This window comes from Rhinatrema bivittatum, chromosome 2 (assembly GCF_901001135.1).
Source record: "Rhinatrema bivittatum chromosome 2, aRhiBiv1.1, whole genome shotgun sequence".
NCBI lineage: Eukaryota > Metazoa > Chordata > Amphibia > Gymnophiona > Rhinatrematidae > Rhinatrema > Rhinatrema bivittatum.
The window spans coordinates 547818591-547838261 of NC_042616.1; the positions used below are offsets into that span (position 1 = coordinate 547818591).

At 39.7% G+C, this 19671-nt stretch overlaps 1 protein-coding gene across 4 annotated transcripts in view; it reads left to right on the forward strand.

Annotated features, from left to right (window-relative positions):
* The window catches only part of NETO1 (neuropilin and tolloid like 1), a 411708-nt gene that overhangs the window by 154959 nt on the left and 237078 nt on the right, over positions 1-19671 (forward strand). For all 4 annotated transcript variants that reach the window (XM_029590887.1, XM_029590888.1, XM_029590889.1 and 1 more), the window contains exons 5-6: positions 1574-1615; positions 1731-1858. In XM_029590887.1, coding sequence (XP_029446747.1) covers positions 1574-1615; positions 1731-1858 — 170 coding nt within the window. The remainder of the gene's footprint in view (positions 1-1573; positions 1616-1730; positions 1859-19671) is intronic.

The following is a 19671-nucleotide window of genomic DNA, read 5'->3' on the forward strand; positions in this document are numbered from 1 at the left end:
CCCCTCCCATGGTTGTAGAAGGCCCTGATAGCTAGGCTGGTTCTCCAGGAGGTAACACCTACTAAACATGGTCACCCCAGTGGTTTTATGTAGGAAATACTGCACGTATCTCAAAGTGTGAAAATGTTATTGCAAATTGTGGTAACATAGGTATTAGCGCAAATTGTGATAAAATGCCTAATACCATAAAACATACCCCTTTTTCTATTGCATGCAGTATTTAGTGCATTTTGATAAATCCAGGCCAGAGAGAGCTTGGCCCTGACATCAGCAAATTTTCCAGAGGGGAAGGGGGCAGATGGGGATGGGAGGGGATAAACTGAAACATCGGAGCCTGTTCTGAGGAGGGAAAGGATTGGATAGCAAGCAAGCACAGCCTCTAGCCAGAGGAGGTCTCACTCTCTTGAACTTTTTGGCTTCCAGATATGCTTTGTAAGTAGGCAACTCAAATGAAATTTAGAACTGTGAGGACATTGCAAGGCTTGCTCACTTAGGTGAGGGGAAGGAGCCATTGCTGGAGGCAACTGATATTTTTTTTTTTGGGGGGGGGGCATGTCCTCTGTGGCCGCCCTGTTTCTATGCCTTTGCTACAAATATGCAAGTAAATGAAATTAAGTAAAAATTGTTTCTTTTGAAGATAAAAAAGACTGATTTGGCACAATACATTAAGAAATAAGACATACAGAAATAAGACATACAGAAGTAAGACATACAAAAATAACAGCATTTAGTAGTAATTCAGGTTCTTTTGCAGTGCTGTACCAAAGATTAATCCTAATCTCAGAGACCATCCTAGCTTTCAGAACAAAAAAATAATTGAAAAAAAATGTTTGAATTTGGTCAATAAATGTAAAATACAAAAGCAAGAATCATCCTGAAATATTTTTTTTCACATTCAATCATCAACAGTATGTACTATGTTTGGTTCCTTTTTAATTAAGGGTTATTTATATATTATATTGTATTTATATTTATGAATCTTTGATATTCTGCATTTTTCCAAAATTGGTCCTAGGGCAGGTTACAATAAATTATTAACATGTTACCATGTTCTGATCCAGGGGCTGGTCCGGAGGCAATGGCCATGCCCCCAGAACGCCCCCGGGCCGAAACCACGCCCGTGGCACCGCCCCCGGATGACGCGCCAACTGTGTCACGCCCCCCAACACGCCCACCCCCAAGAAAGCCCCGGGACTTACTCGTGTCCCGGGGCTTTGCGCGCGCCAGAAGCCTATGCAATATAGGCTCGGCGCATGCAGGGGCGTTTTAAAAGGGTTACGCGCGTAACCCTTTTAAAATTCGTCCCTAAGAATGTCATTTAAAATATTATTCCATTCTGTCGCTAGTGAAAAAATACCTGAGAAATCAGATCTTAAATTATTATCTGAAAATATCAACATATTTTTCTATCATTAATGATCTTTTAGTAGAGTTGAATAATTATTAACAGTTTTTCTACTTGCTAACTATTTAGCGTTGTTCTTTGACAGTTGTTTCATAGTTAAAGGTTAAGTGGCTTATTATTTACTATTGAAATGCAGAAGTAGTGATTGCATTTTTCTTATTTTTTTAGATCCAGATTTTAAGGACCTTGGAGTTCTTAAGCCATTGCCAGGTGGGTGGGCTGGATAATTTTAAGTGTTTGGAAGACATTTTTTTCTGGTATATAAAATACACTTTAGCTGTTATTCAAGGACTTTTGTTTTTTTGTTTTGGCACTGTTCATGTAGTTTGTGAGTTTGAGATGGGAGGACCTGAAGGAATTATTGAATCTGTACAAATTATGAAAGAAGGGAAGGCTTCTGCCACTGAGGCAGTTGACTGCAAGTGGTATATCCGAGCACCTCCGCGATCCAAGGTCAGTCCAATATCTATCTACACTCTGATTTGGCAGTTCATTTATAAAAGTGCATTTATTAATATCTTCCAGCATGAAATATATGTATTTCCTTAGACAACTCTTACTTAATAACTTCTCTATGCTGTATTTGTAAACTATTATTTTGCATCTTACTTGAGAAATAATGTGTCATTTCTTAGCCAAAATAACCTTCAGTGCTTTCAATAATAGAAAGGATAGGGTGCTAGGGAGGTTATTTGGTATAATAGATGATTTCATTTAACAGATGCTTACATTCGTTTAGAGCCAGATGTACTAAAAATCTTTTTCATAGCCATAAAATGGAACAGAAATATTTCTGGTTCTTACTGTTGGTTTTTTGTGGAGATCTGAAAAAGCAGCATATTTGCAATGGCTACAGCAATTGTAGGCGTTTTTGTCTTTTAATGTTCCATGTTAGGGTGCATATTCTTTATGTTTCTGTTGAGAGTTAAATATTCTGAACATGTTTGACTTCTGTGATATATATGAAGTGTAATTTTTTATTGCATATAGCGATTTTTCATTCAAATGTCTGAAAATCATTTATGGCCACTGTGATAGCTAGCTACATTGAAGTAAAGTAGTTCAGAGAGGCATAAAGGAAAGAGTGGGCATAGCAGTCAATGAAGAAGGTGGTAAATATCAAATACTGAAGACATTTAATTCACTATAATGAAGGCATTCTGGAATAGTGAAGTAAATGCAAAGCATAAATTAGAAGTTTAAATTAAAGGAATAATAAGTAAAGCATATCAAGAGAAAAGGATTATTCCAGATGCTTGAGAGCATAGGAGGAAAATGCTATGTTATTATCATGGAAAGGTTAGGAATCAGCTATTTACATGTACGAGGACTGTGAATTGAGACAATGATGTCAGTGGCATTCTCTTTATATTAATTATTATTATTATTATTACTACTACTATTAGTTATAAGAGTTTAAACAGCACTACAAAACATAAATATATAACATAGTAATGGCAGCAGAAAAGAACAATTGGCCCATCCAGTGTGCCCAGCAAGCTTCTTATGGTAGTAACTGCTGCTGCTCCGTGCTGCAGGATATTCCCATGTTTCTCTCAAGGATTGTAACTGCTGCTCTGTGCAGTTACGCCCAAGCCTTATGATAAGAGGAGTAATATTTATAATCAATTAAAACCAAGCAACTGTCAAACCCAGGCACAGCACTGAAGAGACAGTCCCTTCTCCATGGAGCTTACAATCTAATCAAGACACCCAGGCAAGACAAATTCTGAAAGCTTTGTGTAAGGTTCAAGAACCTGATTATTATTTAAACTGGCTAAAATCAGAGAGAATCAATTTTAGGTTTTAAAAGCTGCCTCAAAAAAGGTGGTTTTTAAGCAAGATTTTGAAAGGGCAGTGTTAACTGAGGAAAGGTTCTCTGTCTTCTAAGAATCTGTATAAGAATGCATAATATTTTTATAAGAATAAAGAATGGAATGACTGTTTCCACTGGTGTAACAGAGTATCAATTCAATTGTCTTAATATCAATAGCGTTTTTAAATTCCTCTAGTATATATTGCAGTATCTGCAGCTGAGTCAATCAGTATATAGAACCAGAAGTGTAATATTTGTTAGTTTAGTATTTATTATTTTTTATTTATAGAGGGCTATATGCTTTTCTGTCTCATAATACTTTATAATATGATTGATGGCTTACAAAATTCTGGAAGCCATCCAAACAGAGATCTCTGACTTGGCAGCAGATGACAAGCAACAAGAATTACAGTATTAGGGGAAAAAAAGTCTTTCAACATGTTAAAATGTGTCCTTTCTTGGTTCCAAGCTCTAGCTTAAGCATCACCCCTGAGAAGATAATTTCCATGCATAGTCATGCTATGAATGTTATGCAAAAGGTCAAATTAAAAATAGGTTTTAAAAATAATTTCCAAAGTGGGCTAAAAGTAAACTGTATCTATTTATTCTGGTGTTAGGCATTCAGTACCCTAGATAAAAAGGATCATTTAATTTAGGTAAATGAAGACCCTACTGAGACAGTGTTCTGTATTAAATTAAAGGTTACTGGATAACAGTAGGAAGCTAAACATTGGGTTTTGGTGCTTTAAATTGAAGTGTGACTAAAATATACTATTAATATACTTAATGGGATTAGTTGGAAATAACTGTACTATCTAAAGTGAAACTAATAAGCTCTTCATGAACAATTATTTCCAATCAATTTCTTATTTAACCCTAAACAAAATTCTTACACAAAAAAAACAACATTTCTTTATACTCCATTAAGCATAAAAAGAGACAGTAGAAGTCAAGTTCCTGTAATGATGTTTGGTATCAGCTTCTTGTGGTTTGAAAGCATCATCTAATGTGTCTGATAGGCAATATACGAGCTGATTTACAAATGAAATTAGTTATACATTTTGGTAACAATTCTGGGGGTAATCTTAGATATCAGTGTCATGATATTCACATCTACGGGAAAATATCCTACGGAAAAAAATAGAGAAAGATCAGTTGATATCCTTTCACGCATGCTGGAAGATTTGTAAATCCAAAGTCTCGATACAAAGTTTAACACAGACTGTTTGAATTCAAACACGTGCATGATGATGCAATGAAGGTTTTTACACAAATTTGTTGGGTTTTTCTACCAATTTAGGTGATATTTAGATGTATGAGTTTTGAATAGATGCACTGTATGATTGTTTTGCTGTGCATTGTCTAGTGAGATGTTTATTACTGTATACATTTTTCACATATATTTGGATTTCATAAATGTGACCAGTAACTCAATCCTTATGGAGACAATTTATAAAATATTCACATTGCAGACCTACAAGTATCTTGTTCACATGGGACTGTAAATTAATTTTTAAAGGGAAACTTCCTATGAAAATCTGGGGGGCAGGCATTTGCCTCTGGCACATCTAAACCCACCAACATAGCACTTGCTTTATAGTAGGTGCAAAGTTGATACCATGGGGGATTTCAAAATGAAATCTCTGCAAATTTGTGTAATAGAGGGGACCCTTGTTGCTGCAGTGTGGTTGGCACAGCCTAGGGAGGGAGTGACACCCTAGGCCCACCCCAATATTTGGATGATGGACCCTGGGATGAGACTGGTCAGGAGCGTCACCTTTACCAGCCCCCTTTTTAAAGGTTAGTGCCAGCAGTCTGGTTCCACCCTGGTTAAGGTGGAGCCCATCCCTTCGGAAGAGACTCCCCCCTTCCCCAAAAGGTTCCCCAGTTCCTAACAAAAATGAATCCCTCTTCCTTGCACCATCGTCTCAGCCATGCATTGAGACTCCAGAACTCTGCCTGCCTCTGGGGACCTGCACGTGGAAGGGAACATTTCAGAGAATGCTACCCTGGAGATTCTGGATTATAAGATTTCTACCTAAGAGCCTACATTTGGCTTTCAGAACCTCCTTCCCACATTTTCCTATGTCCTGGTGCCCACATGTCCCAAGACAGCCGGCTCTTCCACAATACTGTCTAAAATCCTATCTAGGTGATCCATGAGGTCCGCCACCTTCACACCAGGTAAGCATGTTACCAGGTGATCCTCATGCCCAGTCCAAAAGATAAAGCAGCGTAGGATGGTCTTGGAATGCAGAGAGCAACAGAAGAATAGTGAGACCAATCATAGAAAAAAGTCTTTATTAGCATAAAGTTAATTAAAATACTCTTCCCCAACTCTTGCCGAGTTTCACCTTAATTAAAGGCTGCATCAAGGGCTGTGAATACATAAAATAAATGTAAAATATATACATATGTTGATTAATGGACCATCATTACATATCTGAAACGGTGACATAATTTAATAGTCAATTAACATTACCACGTAATCTAAAAAAGGAGGGGGGTGGGGAGCAACCGGGGAATAAGATTAATAGTACTGATTACCTTAGGAAAATTGTAATCTGGCTATTGTTAGTAGTTTCCAGACAGAACTGTATGAGGGATCTGAAAAATGTATTAGGTGTAGAGGTAAGTGAAGAAATCATTGTCTAGTGGGCAAAAAACATTTTACATCGTTGGTCTCTTCAGCTTTACCACGCACGGGCTTTAGAGACAATTGGCTACCAGGACATCGACCATGCGGCCATTGTTCTGTTTGCAAAGTGAACCTTAAAACTGATGCAATTGTTGTCAATAAACAGAAAATATCATACATTTCACAAATTGTAAAACAGCAGGAGTCATTTACGCAGTGATGTGCCCCTGTGATAAGTGGTACATTGGTAAGACAATAAGACCATTAAACAAAAGATTGATTGGGCACAAGAGCGTAATAAAAAGAAGATCAGAGGGAAGACCTTTAGTAGTACACTCAATTATTAAAAATCACTCTTTTGAAGAATATACATTTTGTGTCATTGTTAAAGTGGCATTAAATTGGCATGAAGGTGATTTGGGCAAAAAATTACTTCAAATAGAACAAAATTACATTTTTAGATTAAACTCTGTACACCCTAATGGTTTAAATCAAGATTTAGATTTTTTAGTATTTTTGTAATTCGCTTATCTGTAGGCTATCTTTCTTTACTTGTTTCCATCGGTTTTTCCACCTCCACTGTCAGTACTTCTCTTTTTTTTTCCCCACATGTGTCAATCAATCTGCCATTTTGGTAGTGACAACACAATCAGACGCTGGTAGGAACCTAAAAATGTCCAAGAAAATTTTTTTTATATGTATAGAAGGTAAAGACCTCATATAATACTGTGCAGAGTACACAAATCTGCACTCACATTTTCACGTGGTAAATTCCACAGCACAATTTATGTTGGCATATCATTTTTGCCATCCAACATTTATAATCATTGGTCCAGACCCTCAATTTTTTAAATTTTGTGAACAAGCAATCATTCTTAAACTTTTTTGTTTATGTGCTTTAACGTTATAAAAACAAAATAGCACTTATCAAATCAAAGAAAGCTGGATTGTAGCCAATGCGATATTGCAAACATGTAGCACAGCGAGCTGCCCGACACGGCTCGTGTTTCGTCAGCTGCTTCCTCAGGAGCTCTCGATACCATTAGCTACCATTAGCTCCAGTACAATAACACCAGGGTAAGGCAGGCACAAAATTTCAAATGTAAAAAAACTCATTATGGATGCACACATTTTGTTTGCACGTTACTGCATTGGATAATAATAGATAATCACGTCATTTAAATGGAATTTACATGCCATCGGTGGTTTTTTCTACTTTCTGAGTTTTCATGTGCATTATGGATTGGCTAATCCCGGTATTCCATCTGGCATCCATCAGCTTGTCCAAAATGTGCATCCAACCATGCATTCAGCTGTGTGCTGACCGAAGCGCCCGATATTGGATCAGTCCCAATATGATTATAACTTGGTCACCTTTTAAGGCATTACTTGTAGTTTATCAAAGTGTTAAAAAAACAAAACAAAAAAAAAAAAAAAACAGTCATTGAATAACTCAAGAAAATTGTATTATTCTTTCCTGATTCAAGCTGGAGGGAACAATCCAAAGATATTATTCAACATCATGAAATCTGACTATTTTCATCTTGCCACATTCCTTAAACTCTGTGTCTGCCACAAAAACAACTGATGGCAATACTTTTCTACAGTTTTTAACTTTAAAACTAGACTCTATGGGGCGGATTTTCAAAGGATTACATGCATATATTATGTATATCATGTGCGTAACCCCGAAACCCGCTCCTGTGCGCGCGAGCCTATTTTGCATAGGCTTAGTGACGCGCACAAGCCCTGGGACGTGCATATGTCCCGGGTTTTGAAAAAAGGGGTGGTGCGTAGGCGGTCCGGGGCATGGGCGTGGACAGAGGCCTCCAAAGACCTGCTAGGCTGGGGGATCATGTGCCGGTACCTGGCCGGCGCGGGCAGCCTACACCTGCCCAGAGGCAGGCGCATCTTAAATAATAAAGGTAGGGGGGGATTTAGGTAGAGCTGGGGGGCGGGTGCGAAAGGAAAGTTCCCTCCAAGGCTGCTCCCCTAGGGCTCCCCTAGGGCTCAGCGTGTGCACGACCCCAGATTTTATAACATGCGCGCACCAGGTTGCGCGCACAAATCTATGCCCGCGCGTAGATTCGATAATCTGGCCCTATCTCTGCACTTTTTAAGAATGTGCCAAGACCAGCTATTAGGTTAAATAATGAAACCGATGCTAAATAGGAAGCATTTGAACCCACAACAACTAGGGAAGTTTCCAATGTGATTACTGCAATGAATAGTGCCATGTGTCCACTGAATATGTAGAAGGTAACTATTTTGAAAATGGTTAAAGAGACCATCTTACCATCAATCGCTCACTTGGTGAATCTGTCCTTAATTGAAGGTCACGTACTTGTATCCCTCAAGTTGACAGGACATTTTTTTAAAAATTCTGGGTTTGATCAACATGATTTTACACTGGGCAACAATGAAAGTGTTACTGACCTAAAAAGGTCCTACTCTGTAGTATCTTGAGGTGCTGAACACGAATATGACCATGAAAAGTTTTTATTGGCTCTCGTTTTGAAGATATTTAATATAGTTCACTTTCTATGTTTAGTCATGTAAATGTATCCAGTAGGACTGTAAATAAGCCTAGAATGATGTAATATTGCATCATATTGCATAATACCATCATGCACACATCATCCAAAGTTTATTACATCATTTTCTGATGCAATGCAGTTCTACTGCCATGCTGCTGCTGAGTAAGCTGATGTCAGCAGTGTACTATATGAAACCCAGTCAGAAAGGGTGAGCATTTGAAATATTCATGCTGGCTGACTACTGCTGGACACTCCGCAGAGATGCTCCCGAACAGGTGTACAAGAGACAAGCAAAGAAATCTAAGATGTAGTCTATGACTTCATTTTTTCAAATGGTATTAACCGTAGGTCTCCTACTATTGGCATACAATTCAAGATATAATTATATTATTGCATATTACAAAAAAACTAGAGCCAATTTTGTATTTTCACAGTCACATTCATGTTTAGTACATGGAAATGTATAAGAATTGACTAATTTCATTTCTGTAACATGACTTTTGTGAAAATTTGTTGCCCAGTGATTGTCCTATTTCCTCGTCGACTTCTTTAGCAAGTATTTTAAAATTCATAGCATTGAGACAGCTGGAGAATTGTACTGAAAATAATAAAGTCCTCCACAAATTTCAATTTGAATTCAGAAAAATATTATATAGTGAAATTTTTATATCCTTCACTGATACATTTAGAAGAAGTTTTGATATGGACCATAGTAAAGTCTGATCATGTATGATCTCGCTGTGGCATTAGACACCATTGACCACTTAATTTTATTACATCGCCTATGGAATTTAGGCATTAATGGTTAAGTATTATGTTGGAACAATATCCTCTGCTCAAGACTTGTTGCCTATTTTGAATTTACAACTGAAACCAACATATATCCTTTGCCCTCAGGATTCCCACATGGGTAAGCCTTGTCTGCATTGCTGTTTAATATCTATTTAGTCCTGATCCGTGAGGTGCTGGCTGGCCTCTGTGAAGACTTCCAAATTTATGCAGATGATATACAACTTTCCCTGCCCTTGAAAAGTCCTTTGTTTAAGAATTTAGAGAAAATATCAGTTTTTATAATTGAAATCACATCCTGAATGGCAGAGAATAGACTCTCATTAAACTTAGCAAAAACAGAAATTATAGTGCTTCAACATCATGAATCTTTTCCAAGTCTACCTTCCATTACTATTGAAAGTAATGAAGTAAAAATTGTCTTCCAAGCTAGAAGCCTTGGGGTAATTATTGACTCTGGTTTGTCTTTCCGTTCCCAAATCAAGGCTGTTATCAGAACCAGATGCCAATTGACTTCCAACAATTTTTCAGGCAATGATCACTCCACTCTTAGATTATTGCAGTGTGCTGTATTTAGGTTTACCAGCTACTGCATTGAAGTCAACTGCAGCTTCTCCAAAACACTGCAGTTTACTTAAAATCAGTCCTTTCCATTTGCTAGTACATTACAACAGTATTGTCTGACTTGCATTAGCTTCCCATCTCATAGAGGATCAGGTATTAGACTATTCTACTGGTACATAAATTGCTTTCATGCCTAGCAACCCCAGTGGATTCATATCTTTATTATGCCTTATAACCCAATAAGGACATTGTGATCATCTCAGAAAGATCTGTTAGAAGTTCCTTCTGCGTGTCAAGCACGAGTAACTGAAACTTGTCTGTGCATGTCTTGGGAATGGCCTCCAATTTGTGGAATAATCCGTTATCTGAGATACATACTTTGCATTGAACAAAAACTTTTAAGAAGCAGCTAAAGATGCTACTTTTCTTTTTTAATAAGCATATTATTAGACCATTTTAATACCCTGCACTGATTTTATTGACCTTGCTCTTATCTCATCTTATTCGTATTTTATATTTGAAGTAATACTTTTCTCCTTTTATGATTTGTGATGCTGTTCTCTTGTCAAGCGATTTTAATTTTATGTACGTGAGTTGCAAGTTGCTTAGGGCTTAGACATAGGCGGGATATAAATAAAGAATAAACCATAAACCTAGAAAAGTGAAGGCTCGACACGGAGTCTCATGTAAATAAGCCTGTCTTACAGAAGGGACTACCAGAAAACACATTAGCAGAATATAGACTCAGTGAAAAACATACTGGGTAAATAAATTAACGAAATAAGAAGGCACATTCTTTTCTCATTGATTTATAAACCAAGACTAGAATTTTAAATGTAATTGTATATAATATTAGTAACCAACATAAACCCTGAAGCAAAGGAGTCACATGCTCAAAAGATAATCCTCCTAAAACAAGTCTGGCAGCCGAATTCTGTAACACCTGTAAAGCTGGACTTATCAAGTCCCACATAATCTAATGATGTTAATACAAAACTTGCACTACAGTTTGAAAATCATCATGAGTTAAAATATATTTAGGATGTCGAAACATTTTTAAGTTTTTAAAATGAAAACCTAAGGGCCAGATTTTAAAAGGCCTATGCGCGCTGATCATGGGGATTTACGTGCGTATGTGGCCTTACACACGCCAGGGCTATTTTCTTAGGCCCAGCCATGCACATAAAGCTCCAAGATGTGTGAAAGTCCCGGGGCTTTGGGAAAGGGGTGGGGATGGGGTTTGGCATGGCTAGAGGCCCCCGGCACAGTGGCCATTTGCCGCTGTGCCGGGGGATCACGTGCCGGTAAGGTGCTGGCGTGTGCAACCTGCGCCTGCCCTAAGGCAGGCACAAAAGGTAAGATAAAGTTTTTTTGGGGAGTAGGTTAGTGTAGGGGGTTGGGAAGTTCCCTCTCAGTTCGCTCCGAAATTGGAGCGGACTGGGAGGGAACTGAGGAAGGCTGCGAGTGTCGGCATGCACAAAATGCATGTGTGCACCCCCTTGTGCGCGCCGACCCTCAATTTTATAACATGCATTGACCTGCGCGCGCATGTTATAAGATCGGTCATCCATGTGTGCACGTGCACATGGACACGTGCGCGCTTCTTTGAAAATCTACCCCTAAATTTCTAGCAGAGTCCAGAAAAGATATTGAAATACCATCAGTTGATAAGCTAGAATAATCAAAATAACTGAGAGGCATAGATGACCTAAGAATCCATATTGCCTCTATCTTAGATAAGTTAAAATCTAATTATTTCTATAGATCCAAATGTTAATATCAAATAAATATCATTTAGCCAGATCCAACACATTAGGCAGATTATTCCAAACTGGGGAAAACAATTGGATGTTATCTACATACATTTTTAAACAAATATGATTCAATTCCAAGACTGAACACAAAGGTCACAGATAGATATTAAATAAAGCAGACAAGAGCACTGATCCCTAAGGAACACCTGATCAAACAGTAAACCAGGAGGACTGCTGCTCCCATACTCAAACCTGCTACTCCTGATCAGATAAACCAGCAAATAAAATCTCCTCCCATTCCTATCTCAGATAACCTTGTAAGCAAAATAGAATGACTAATTTTGTCAAAGATGGCAGAGATGTCTAGAAATATCACCAGTACTGCCCTCCCCCTCACATCCAGAGTCTAATTCCCAGAGTAAAAATCTGTTACAGAGATTAGTCGGGTCTTACTACTTTGACCAGTGCAAAATCCACATTTGTGAGAACGTAATAAATTACTATCCCTTAAAAATTCACTAAGCTGAACAAAACCAGCTTTCCTGAGCAGGTTTTCTAAAGTGGACAAATTAGAAATTGGTCTACAGCTTGACAAACAATTTACTAGGGATGTGAATCGTTTTTCGACGATTAAAATTATCGTCCGATAATTTTAATATCGTCTTAAACCGTAATGGAACACAATACAATAGAGATTCTAACGATTTATCGTTATAAATCGTTAGAATCGTGAGCCGGCACACTAAAACCCCCTAAAACCCACCCCCGACCCTTTAAATTAAATCCCCCACCCTCCCGAACCCCCCCCAAATAACTTAAATAACCTGGGTGTCCAGCGGCGGTCCGGAACGGCAGCGGTCCGGAACGGGCTCCTGCTATTGAATCTTGTTGTCTTCAGCCGGCGCCATTTTCCAAAATGGCGCCGAAAAATGGCGGTGGCCATAGACCAACACGATTCCACGGCAGGAGGTCCTTCCGGACCCCCGCTGGACTTTTGGAAAGTCTTGTGGGGGTCAGGAGGCCCCCCCCAAGCTGGCCAAAAGTTCCTGGAGGTCCAGCGGGGGTCAGGGAGCGATTTCCCGCCGCAAATCGTTTTCCATACGGAAAATGGCGCCGGCAGGAGATCGACTGCAGGAGGTCATTCAGCGAGGGTTCCGGCGCCTCGCTGAATGACCTCCTGCAGTCGATCTCCTGCCGGCGCCATTTTCCGTACGGAAAACGATTCGTGGCGGGAAATCGCTCCCTGACCCCCGCTGGACCTCCAGGAACTTTTGGCCAGCTTGGGGGGGGCCTCCTGACCCCCACAAGACTTGCCAAAAGTCCAGCGGGGGTCCGGAAGGACCTCCTGCCGTGGAATCGTGTTGGTCTATGGCCACCGCCATTTTTCGGCGCCATTTTGGAAAATGGCGCCGGCTGAAGACAACAAGATTCAATAGCAGGAGCCCGTTCCGGACCGCTGCCGTTCCGGACCGCCGCTGGACACCCAGGTTATTTAAGTCATTTGGGGGGGGGGTTCGGGAGGGTGGGAGATTTAATTTAAAGGGTCGGGGGTGGGTTTTAGGGGGTTTTAATGTGCCGGCTCACAATTTTACGATTTTTAACGATATTTTACCCCCCCCAAACGGCAAAAATAAGATTCCCTCCCCCTCCCAGCCGAAATCGATCGTTAAGACGATCAAGGACACGATTCACATCTCTACAATTTACTGGTAAATTGCCTCTTTTATAATAAGCCTTACGATGACCTTTTCCAGTGTACTAGGAACAATGCCTTCAGACAAAGATAGATTAATCAGTTTAGACACAAACTCCACGAGTAGATCCCTTATTGCATATATAACTGAAAAAGGTCAGGGATCCACTGGACACTGGACCGATAGATGTTTTTAAATTTGAAAATAGAGACTCATTTTCTACCATAGACAAATATTGAAATTTTTCCCAAACTATTACCCTACTCTGTGTCTTGTAGTTCTCTTTCTTCTGCTCCTGCTGTCTGCAAGTTTCACTGAACTTGGATAGAAAATCCCAATTTTTGAATCAAAATAGGATTCATTTTTTCCTGCCTTGATTTTAATGGAAAAGAAATGACTAAATGATATATAAAAAAACAAAACTTTTGGGCCTAAACTGAATTAAATAACTCTTTGAGAGACAAATGAACAAAACCAAACTGTCCTATGTTTCCACTCACTTTCATAGTGAATTATCTGATGATATATGCTGAATGATTCTAAGAGGTGAATTTTCAAAGACTTGTGCAAGGATTTGTGCACATAAAATTGACATATATGCATATAAGTAGCCTTTGTGTGCACCAATAATATTTTCAGAGGACTGCAAGTATGCATGTACTTCCACTGCTATGCAGAAAAGAATGCCCAGACACAGAGGGTATTTCAAGGGTTTTCTGGGGTAGGGTCAGAAATTATTCACACACTCATCTATTTCATAAGCAGAGTACATCAATACTCCTTTTGTTATCACGTGTGTTTTAGTGGATCCTTGGTGCTGTGGAGATGACCATGTCCACAGGGAGGAGCCCTGTGAGGAGCCACAGCACTGAGCTAGACTCTATACACAAAACACCGGGATTGAACTCTTTATCTATACAGCTTGAAGATAGCCACCAGGTGGCAGTGGTGTGTTGTAGTCTCAGGGACCTCGGCAGAGGTCGCCCTTCTCTCCTAGGTGATGTCAGGAGGTTCTGCAGCAAGGAGTTACTGTGGATGAGACAGATGAGAGATTAGAGTACTCACTCGGTGTTAGCTGTTATGGATGCGATTCCACCAAATAGTTGTTGTAGGTACAGGCACTGAGGCAGGGAGAGCAGGCCCTTGAGGAGTGAATACCTGTTCCCTGAATGGCACCTGAAAATAGAACAGAGGGCCCCCGAGGAGCGGGTACCCAAGTTAGTAGTAAAACCCCGAAGGGCAGAAGGAGAGCTTCCCGCAGACAGCAGGGAAGCGGCAGAGTAGCATAGACAGGAACAATATGTGACCATTCGAGCCTTTGCCAACTCAATGAGCTAGCAATCTTGAGAAGTAGATATACCCGGAGTGGCGTGACGACAGCAGAGGGAACACCCTCGAAGTTCGTGCCACCGGGCGTACTTAGACATGGGTTGCGAGCGCGCACACACTCTAGCAGATACCTGGGAGGAGCAATGGCATACGGCTGCACCATAGCCGTTCCGGGGACACCAGAGAAGTCGGCTTGATGACGCTGCAGTAGCCATCTTGCCCAGGTAAGCGGGAGGAGCCGAGATAGGGGTGCAACAAACAGGGTGAAGCCGTCGAAGACCGACAGATGCAACAACGCCATCAAATATGTGTGCATTCTTTTACACTAGTAATTCACAGAAATTCAATCTGATTTCTCTTTTTGTCTGCAGTTTGTGGGTGGGGGTCTAAGGCAAGTTGTGGAGGGTGTGGGTGAACATGTGGGTCAAGTTGTGGAGGTCTGAGTCAACATGGAGGTCTGAATGGTACTTGGAAGTACATGCACAAGTTAGTATTTTCATAAGTGAGATACTCATGGGACTATTACACAAAGAAAGCAGGAGGCTGCCTCTAAGTCACTGAAGTACACAAATAATCCATGTGCTGCAAGAAACAGATGGCACTCTCTCTGTCTGCATCATTCCTATAGCCATTGGCACAGTGTCAGATATAGTGGTAGTCTTACACAGAAATTATAGACTTTCTCCTACTACTAGGAACACCACAAATCACAGATACTCACAATGATAAAGGTGAATTTTAAAAGCCTGATGCATGCCAAACTTAAGGCATACGTGAATATGTCGGGCTTGTGCATGCCGAGCGGATTTTAAAAGCCGCCCGGATATGCATGTGAATGTCATGTGCACATATCATGGAACTTCTCAAAAAGGGGCGGGACGTGGTCTGGGCAGGGCAGGGGTGATACATGGGCATTTCCAGACTTTAATCTGAAATTAGTGCATAAATACTTTATGCAATCCAAAACACACTGAGGTACCCTGCTGAGTAACTTTACTTCTGCTATGGATGGCCTGTAAGTTAAAAACAAAAAAACACAAAAAACACAAAAAAAAACCAAAACTAATGAGCCATTTCAGAGGGTGTAAAGAGTCTGAGGTAACTGGCTATCAAAGCAAGGGGGTTTGGAGAACCTAGCTATTAACTAGGCAAACTGGAGAGGAACCAATAAAATATTTATTTATTTATTTATTTATTTACAGTTCTTATATACTGCACAATGGGTAGGGAACTATCCGTCTAGGCGGTTTACATATTAATTCATACACAAATAATATTATACTAACAATACGTTGACAAATAGATCATAAACATATGCAATCATATTAAAATCATAAAATAAACGTAAAATACAAAGGAATATATGTTATGGTAAACTTAATATATATTGTAAGCCTGAGTAAAAAGGTGGGTTTTTAGTAGTTTCTTGAATTCTGTACGACTAGCAGTTAGACGAATATGTTCAGGCAGTGAGTTCCAAAGTACTGGACCGGCAACAGAAAAAGCTCGTTTACGGGTGAGTGCCAAACTGACAGATTTTATAGAAGGTACTTCAAGTATACATTTATCAATAGAACGGAGTTGTCGAGATGGTCTGTAGATTCGCAATAAAGAGCATAACCAGATGGAATTGATATTATAAAGTAGGTTATGTATTGTAGTTAAAATTTTGTAAGTGATGTGATATGTAATTGGCAATGGCATCGGCGTGCGTCCCTTTTAACATTTTCCCTCTTACACTTTGGAAGCGGTTTTTGCGCGCACAGGTGTACATCTATTTAAAATTAGGTGCACTTGAGTGCGCGGCCAGGCTATTTTATAATATGCGCGCATATACACGTGTATGTTATCAAATTGCTGTGTCCCTGGGCTCGGGCTGACAAACCCATGTATATGTAGGTCCATGCACCGGTTATAAAATTCACCTTTTCGTGAGCAACTTTAATATCACTTTTTGCTTTTATCTTTTTTTGGTTCAAATATTTTTATTAAGAATTAAAACAGATAAAGCAAAACAGCAATAAATGGCTTACATCAGGAGTTTAAAGAATCAGATTACTTGACAAACATAGTGAAACATTGGAGCCCAAGGCTTCTGGGATCAAATCAGACATCCAGTCCATTCAACTGTTGCTATTGCAGATTTATAGATCTGTAACATCATGCTCCACCAAATATTAAAGCATAAAAGTTAGGCATCTTTCCAATGTGTCATTAGCAAATATAAAGTGACAGAAATCAGAAAGTCAAATAAGACATTCTCATATTTTGAGAGGGGCTGAGACAATACTAAGGGGTCGATTTTAAAAGGAGCGCGCACTCGTCCATGTGCAAGTGGTTCCCGGCGCATGCACATGGACGCATCAATTTTATAACATACTCCCGCCAGCACGTGCATGTTATAAAATCCGATGGCCTTGCGCAAATGCACACTGGATTTTAAAATCCACATGCACATATGCGGGTGTCCCATGACTCGTGCGTGGGAGTGGGGAGTTTTACAAAGCAACGTGCAGTGAAGCAATCGGGCCTCCCCCAGTTCCCTCCCAGTCCACTCCAGTTAAGGAGCCGACTGGGAGGGAACTTTCCTACACCTAACTCTATCCTTCCTCCCTCTTCCCCTCTCCTCCATGCCTCCTAAACCTATCCTAACTCCCTAATTTTTTTATTTTAATACTGATTGCTCCTCCAGAGCAGAAGTAATCTGCATGGGCCAGCCAGCTGCCAGCACGCACTTCCCCGGGACAGCAGCTAATGGTGCTGTCCCAGCCCACCCCTGTACTCCACCCTAGGCAACCCCTTTTCCCTTGGCGAACACCTCTGCACTTACCAAGGTTTATGCGCGTGGTTGGGCCCTTTGTAAAATGCGCACGGCGTGCTCAAGGCCTGGCCACACGTATAAACCTTAAAATGTACGCGCGTATGCCTTTGAAAATGTGCTTGTAAATATCTATGTATTATAAATGAAAATGTTATGTCTTATATGGAAAGGAGACACAGATTCAGCGCCAAAGAGAAGATCAAAAATCATTTGCATTTGCATTGTAAAATAGGAAATGAGAAACGGCACTCCTGACCCACATACAAGACCGGCACAGATCAGTACTCTCTTTAACAAATTAATTCATTTTGACCGGGCTCCATACTTCTCAGGGAGCATAAAATAGAGAAATTATGAAACAGAGGTAAGACTGGGAGATCTTTAAGGATTTCTTCCAAAATTCAGACCATTGTGAGTCCTCTAGTTCCAATGCCAGTTCAGATTCCCAAACCTTGACATCAGACTGGAATTAACTTTCCTCAGTTTATAAAACAGGTTGCCACTCTGTTCAAAGATGCTGAAATGGATCTACATGCCTGAGGTAATTTTTTAGACTTAGTTTCCAGTTTGGAGAAATCGGAGCAACTAGAGGCTATGCTGCGTCTCAGTTGCAGCCAGCGAAAGTCCTGAGGATTTGGGAGTGGGGAAATGCTGTTAAAAAGCATTTGTCAGTTGACTAAAGCTCCAAATTCCATATTCCTGTCACCTGGGCCAGTAAGTAACAGACATTTTTTTTTAAAACTTTTTGTTTATGAATTTTAAACTTTAACAAAGCAGATGCATGCCTTGTAAGAGAACAATAAGGACAATAATTGAAGAAAAAAGAAAGCAAAGAAAGTAAATCGAGAAAATATCATATAAGATGCATATCTTCTTCAAATGTCCTTATGTTAAACATTAAGAAACTCATTTGTGAAGAGGCAGAGGGAGATAAAGGGAGTATAGAAGTAACATTAAAAGGAAAAGCATTAACAAGAAGCATTTAAGGAGCCTACTACTAAATACAATTCAAGATTGTCACTGAAATGTCATGGGACATGGAGAAGCATCTTTAAAAAGATTTGAGCTGCTCAGGCAAAAAGAAAACAAATCAGAGTGCAATTTGAGAAAACATTTACATAGGTATCTTAAGGTAAATGTAGCGCCCAATTCTAAAGTTTCTTTCCTCAGAGCTAGGAACTCCTTTCCTGGGCAATTCAGGAAATACCAGGGAAAGTTCTTACAATCTGACCATAAAACAAGGAATTCACATTTTTGAAATAAGGAGGACATCACAAGGCTAACGTCAGATTCAGAAACAATGGAAATTGAGGGTGGCTCTTCCAGCAATTTCTGGCCCAGAAATCTCTAAAAATTCAGTCAAATTAGCCAAATCCGGAGCTAATTGAATCACTTGCCAGAAAACTGAGCTGAAGTTGGCAAAAAGGCAACCTTATTTATAAAGAAAACTTTTCAGAGGAAATCTTTAAGACCTTGGTTAAGTATCTTCTTAAGGTCACCATTGGCAATTCCCTAATAATTTTAGGAAAATTTAACAGAGACATATTCATTTTAAGGATTTTGTTGCCCCATAAAGGTGTGCCCTTGAACGAGTCAGTAGAATAATCCAGCAGCTGCCATTGTAGCCTCTAGTACCAATCTAGATTTCAAGCTAGTGGTCAGGATCATTTCTGATAAGCGTGTACTTTTGTTTGCGCCGGTTGTGCGAACAAAAGTACGCGCGCGGACTTTTTTAAGATTTGCCCCAATGTGTACTACAGATGTGAATCGGATGCCGGAATCATTTCCAGTTTTGTTTTCATAAAACCACGGGAAATTTTGTATCTCCCGCGGTTCGGTATTTTTTTTACGTGGCAAAACAATTTTTTCCGAAAATTCATGGAAAATGCAATCGTTTGTTGGTTTTCCTGAACCATGATATCATACGAATTTCCTAATTCATCAAAAATGAACGCACATCCCTAATGTGCACCTTGTCACATGAGAAAATCAAAATGAAACATTGCCAAGTCTGGAAAGTTCACTCCTCCTCTGTCTTTCAGCAATTTGAGTAAATGTGTTACCATTCTGGGAGGATCAGTACCCTCTCTATCTGACAATATATCAAACAGTTTAGGGGTAATGAAAGCATACTAAGTACATAAATCAGTTTAGGAATTATAACCATCTTAATGGCTTCTAACTGACCCCCACCAAAACAGATATAGGGGGTACCAAAAAGAGATCAACTCTGAGACTATAGATAGTAAGTAATGTGAATTGGGTAATAAAAATTAAAAGTTATTTACCTGCCAGGAGTATCCTGATGTTGTGTTGGGGCTTGG